At 41.8% G+C, this 6,000-nt stretch overlaps 1 protein-coding gene across 1 annotated transcript in view; it reads left to right on the forward strand.

Moving 5' to 3' along the window:
- LOC143040501 (zwei Ig domain protein zig-8-like) overlaps positions 1 to 6,000 on the forward strand; it is a 115,387-nt gene that overhangs the window by 44,472 nt on the left and 64,915 nt on the right. The window contains exon 4 of the mRNA XM_076211593.1: positions 1,535 to 1,612. Coding sequence (XP_076067708.1) covers positions 1,535 to 1,612 — 78 coding nt within the window. The remainder of the gene's footprint in view (positions 1 to 1,534; positions 1,613 to 6,000) is intronic.

The following is a 6,000-nucleotide window of genomic DNA, read 5'->3' on the forward strand; positions in this document are numbered from 1 at the left end:
GTTTTCTTTCCCCCCTTGGCAGCCGTGAATTCAGCGTGAACAGAAAACGGGGGAAAGGGTGCCAAGTGCCAACACTCACAGAAAATGGAGACTTCTCTGTGATTGATGCCCTTGGTCGACTGGCTGGGGAGTAATGTATTGATATTGTTCGAGATTCTTAACCCGTTTGAAGACAGAATAAGAGGAGAATTGTCATCTATTACGAATTGGCTACACTTGAAAATGTTATTTTGGGTTTTTATTAAAAAAGATCTTGAATTATTTATTTATCTGTATCTTATTCATTCGTTCGTTTATTTGTTTACCCATGTTTTTCTCGATATATTTATTTATCTTTATATTAACTTATTGAATCATTCTTGTATGGATTTATTATTTGCTTACTTATTTCTTTATTTATTTGTTTATTTATTTATTTATTCTTTTACCTGTCTATATATTTTCATTTGTTTATCTATCCATTTAAGTGCAAAATATGTGGTCTGGACTGGTGTATTGCCCCACAAACCTAAAAAAAAAGTTAAAAGAAAAGTGCAAGATACACTTAAACCGTTTATTTATTTATTTATTTTGCAAACGCAGTAGGAACGATGATCTTGCATACGCGAATTGTTCTATATTCCGTTTTCTCAAAATAGGCTGGAGATTCAAATTCTAAAATATGCTCTTTCGATTCCCCGTGAAATTTTAATCAAGAACATGTTCTAACCTAAGCCATTCTAATCGATTTATGTCAAATAATTATTGAGAACTGCAAAATGTGTCTGAGGTTTGAGTTCAGAGATGTACTCATTTAATTCATATTTAATTTTTTATTTTACATTGGTTAAAGTATGTATCTAACTTAACCTGATCATACAAAATGGAATTAAACAATTTTCTAAAAGTGGATATTCTAAGTACATTTGGTAAATCTACCAATACCAACATTTATTTTGTTGTTATGTCGACGTTTGGCTCGGCAGCATCCGATGCGGCGACGACGACGACGCTACAGGTCGAACAGAAATAATTCCTAAGCTGAATTGATTGTAGGAATTATTTACGTAAAAACTGAATTGGAATCTATATATGAATTAAAAGACTGATTGCAAATACTTATTCCCTTTTTTCTTTCAATCATTCATTCATTCATTTTATTTCTTTTGTAACTGATATTCCTGTTCTATCATTCAATATCAGTAGGGGGAACAGAAAATGAATACATGATCAAGGACTCTTTATAGCAGGCTTTGAACCAATGTTTACCCGATCTACACCCGAGCGTAGATACTCTTTTGTTTTGTGTAATGGATTTGTCCCCGAGTGTATAGTGTGTAAACAAAGGTTCAAAGCCTCTAAATAAAATCGTACATCCATTTTCTTTCCTCGCCACGGACATTATTGAATAATAATGCGTAGAACAATGACATATACATATACCAACTAATTAATGTTATTGTTTTGTTTCTTTTGCCTCAGGGAAAACACAACGCACCTATTCTGTCGTGTATAGATATCCACTCGTATTAATCATTCAATTCTCCTTTTCCAGGTAACGTGGATGAGACAACGCGACTTGCACATCTTGACGGCTGGGATTTTGACCTACTCTGCAGACGAGAGGTTCAGAGTAAGTTCTTTCGTCTATACCGACGATGTCGTCGTCCCATCGAATAGATACCACTGACCAAAGTCAAGTGTGTAAAACGCGTATAAGGATCCTTTCACACTCCGTAGACTTTTTCTCTCTTCTCTAGAGAGACTCCTCAAACTCTTGACTGTTCATCGGGTGATTATCGTTGTTTGTCTTTTTTTTTTTTTCTAAAACACAAACGACACATTTGATGATGTCACATAAATTCTAATTCTAATTTGTTCACGTGACCACATGGTTTCATTCAGATGGTCTAGACTGGGCTCGGGTTGGGACGGGCAAGATCGAGGTTTCTGTCGATGGCGTGGTGACCGTACGATTCTGCCGTCATTCCCCCCCCCACCTCCCCTCCTCCGTCCAATTGAACAGGATTTACATATCATTAAGTTGCGACATTATCTTTTTTTTTAATATCCCCCTACACCCCCCACAACTCAACCAAGCTTCAAATGAGTAAGAAAGCAGGCATTACACCTAGACTTTATGTGTTGCTGTTGTTCTTTAGCTTCCTGGAGAGGCCCACTCACTTGTTGACACTAAATTGTATCGCTCAGCATCCACTAACTCCCTCTAGTTTTCGGTTAGTGGCCCCATTTGGGACACTCTGTGGCCCACTAGGTGGCCCGTGGACCAGTTTGTGAATCACTGACTTGGAACAAAATCTTTGGCAAACGACAAAAGGCTGCGGGAAGACTTTATCGTTGTATTGCCGTGGCTCCATTTTTCACCATTCAACATTCTTACAATCATTTCAGAAATTCTCCTTCTCTCTCTCTCTCTCTCTCTCTCTCTCTCTCTCTCTCTCTCTCTCTCTCTCTCTCTCTCTCTCTCTCTCTCTCTCTCTCTCTCTCTCTCTCTCTCCCTCAGTATCTCTATCGTTCTCTCGTTCCTTTTAGTCCTCCCTTATCTCCTCCTCCACAGTTTTTCCTCAGCATCCTATTTCTCCAAAATAAAAATATCGGACACGATTTTCTTTGAAATATAATATTTCAATAATATTTCTCCAAATAATTCTCAAAAATAATATTCTTCAATCATTTTTGCTCCAAATAACTTCCGAACACCATTTTCTTCATATCAATATCAAACACCATTTTCTTCATGATATCAATATCAAGCACCATTTTCTCAAAAATGACATTCTTCAATCACATTATCTCCAAATTGTCATTCTCCGAGCCCATTTCTCTCCAAGATGTAATTTACCAAAATATAATTGTCTGACATTCTTCCCTCAAAAACGAATTTTTCAAAAACTATTTTCTCCAACTTCATTTTCCAGCTCTATTTCCTCTAAAATACTCTACTTCAACATTCTTTTCTCCCAGATGCCAAGAGCTATCGACTCGACTCTCTCTCTCTCTCTCTCTCTCTCTCTCTCTCTCTCTCTCTCTCTCTCTCTCTCTCTCTCTCTCCTTCTTGAGGTTTATGTCGCCATTGATTCCCATTCCTAGACGTTCTTTCCTCTCCTCCCCCTCCATTCCCACGTCCCTTCATCTATCTCACACTTTTTCTTTCTTTCTTTCATTCTTTCTTTCTTTCTTTCTTTCTGTTTGTCTTTATTCATTTTCAACACCACCTGGTGCTTGGTTGGTCCTCTACTTGGAATGATCTTATCCAATGGTGCATCTTTTTGTCTCCTCACTCTCTTCTCTCCTTTCCTTCCTTCCTTCCTTCCTTCCTTCCTTCTCTCCTTCCTTCCTTCCTTCCTTCCTTCCTTCCTTCCTTTCTTCTTTCTTTTCCTACACCAATGGCGCACTCGGAAGTCTGCTGGTCTGACATTTCCCTCCTAATCGCGGGTTCGAATCCGATTCACAGCAGTCCCCAAAGCGCATGTATAGAGCATACGGTGACGGCTTCGGCCGCAGCTACTAAGCGCCTCCTGGCGTAGGCCCCTCACCCTCCTCTTCTTCTTCTTCTTCTTCTTCTTCTTCTTCTTTTTCTTCTTCTTCTTCTTCTTCTTCTTCTTCTTCTTCTTTTTCTTCTTCTTCTTCTTCTTCTTCTATTTCTTCTTCTTCTTCTTCTTCTCCTCCTTCTTCTTCTTCTCCTTCTTCTTCTTCTTCTTCTTCTTCTTCTTCTTCTTCTTCTTCTTCTTCTTTTTCTTCTTCTCCTTCTTCTTCTCCTTCTCCTCCTTCTTCTCCTTTTTTCCTTCTTCTTCTTCTCCTTCTTCTTCTTCTTCTTCTTCTTCTTCTTCTTCTCCTTCTTCTTCTTCTTCTTCTTCTCCTTCTCCTTCTTCTCCTTTTTTCTTCGTCTTCTTCTTCTTCTTCTTCTTCTATTTCTTCTCCTTGTTGTTCTTCTTGTTCTTCTTGTTGTTCTTGTTTTTGTTCTTCTTCTTCTACTTCTTCTCCTTCTTCTCCTTCTCCTTCTCCTTCTTTTTCTCCTCCTCCTCCTTCTTCTTCTTCTCCTTCTTCTTTTTCTCCTCCTCCTTCTTTTTTTTCATTTCCTCCTCTCTTTTCTTCTGTCACTCCATTGCAACTTCTTTTCTTCCTTCCTCTCTCTTTCTTTCTTCCTTTCCTTCTTTCTATTTGTCTTCCTTTTTTACGTTCTTACTTCACAGCCTCCTTGCTTCCTTCCTTCCCTCATTCATCTTCTCCATCTTCTTCCCCTTCTTCTTTCCTTCCCTTCGGCCTTTCTCTTTGTATCTTTTCTTTCTTTCTATATTTATTCCTTGCGGGCTTACTTCCTTCATTCCTATCTTCCTCTCCTTTTATAGATTTTCATTTATCTCTAGCGTTCCTACTTCTTTATTTCTTTCCTTCCTTCTTTCCTTCTTTCCTTCTTTCTTTCCTTCCTTCCTTCCTTCCTTCCTTCCTTCCTTCCTTTCTTCCTTCTCTACTTGATTCTTTCTTTCTTCCATTCTTCCTTCCTATCTCAGTCTTTTCTTATTTATTTCTTTATTGTTTCTAACATGGTTTCTTATTTCCTTCCTTCTTCCTTCCTTCATTCATTCATCCATTCATTACCTCCTTCCCTCCTATCTGTCTTTCATTTCCTTTACTATATATTCCTTCCTTCTTTCCTTCCTTCCTTCCTCCCTTCCTCCCTCCTACCCTCCCTCCCTCCCTCCCTTCCTTACCTCCTATATTTTCCTTTCTTTCACTATTGGTTTCTTACATGCTTCCTTCTGTCCTTCCCTCCTCCATTCCCTCTATTTTTCTTCCTTCCCCTTCCTTCCTTCCTTCCCCTTCCTTCCTTCCTTCCTTCTCCTTCCTTCCTTCCTTCCTTCCCTCATATCTTTCTTTTTCTTTCAATATTGGTATCTTACATGCTTCCTTCTCTTCCTTCATTCCCTCTATTTTTTTTAATTTTCCTTCCTTCTTTCCTTCCTTCCTTCCTTCCTTCTTCCATCCTATCTTCATCCCTCCCCCCCTCCCTCCCTCTCTCCCTTCCCTCCCTCCCTTGTTCCTCCCCCCCCTCCCTCCTCCCTTCCACCCATCCCTCTTTTCTGGGCAGCCGGGAGAGGAGGCGGGGGGAGGTAGGGGGGAGGCGGGGGGAGGTAGGGGGAGGCGGGGGGAGGTAGGGGGAGGGGGGGGAAGGCCGCAAAGAATAACACGGCTGGGTCTTGAGCTTAGCCTTTGTTAGCTAATGCGGAACGACCCCATTGCCATCGAAGCTCCCATTTCTTACCCATTTCGGTTGCAATTCGTTTCTCCCCCCCTTCCCCCCTCCCCTCTTCCCCCCTCCCTCCCTCCCCCTCCCCCCTCTCTTCCCAATGCTCGCACTTTTCACTCCCCTCCCTCCCCCCCTCCCTCCCTCCCTCACCCCCTTCACAACCATAGCAGTGAATCGAGTAGGGCTTTTACTGGTTTCCTTCCTACTCCCCCTTCTCCTCCTCCTCCTCGTCTTTCTCTTCCTTCTCCTCCTCCCCATTCTCCTCTTCCCCTTCTGCTCCTCCTCGTCCTTCTCTTCCTCCTTCTCCTCTTCCTCTTCCTCCTCCTCCTCCATCTCTTCCTCCTCTTCCTCCTCCTCCTCTTCTTCCTCCTGCTCGTCCTCCTCTTCCTCCTCCTCCTCCATGTCTTCCTCCTCTTCCTCCTCCTCCTCTTCTTCCTCCTGCTCTTTCTCCTCTTCCTTCTCCTCCACCTCGTACTCCTCCTTCTCCTCTTCCTCCTTCCCCTGCTCCTCCTTCTCCTCTTCCTTCTCTTCCTCCTCCTCCTCCTCGTCCTCCTCTTCCTACTCCTTTCCTCCTCTTCCTTCTCATCCTCCTCATCCCGATCCTCCGAAGGTTGCTATATTTATGCCCCCTTAAGGCTCTTACGGACCAAAAGGTCTCACGAGGAGCAAAGAGACCTTTGACCTCGGAGGGGCTTCTCTTCAGGTGAATGAAATCGTCCGGCGCGAGATTGAAGAAAATATATAAAGACGAT

This window comes from Oratosquilla oratoria, chromosome 28 (assembly GCF_046742065.1).
Source record: "Oratosquilla oratoria isolate Oo_2021 chromosome 28, ASM4674206v1, whole genome shotgun sequence".
NCBI lineage: Eukaryota > Metazoa > Arthropoda > Malacostraca > Stomatopoda > Squillidae > Oratosquilla > Oratosquilla oratoria.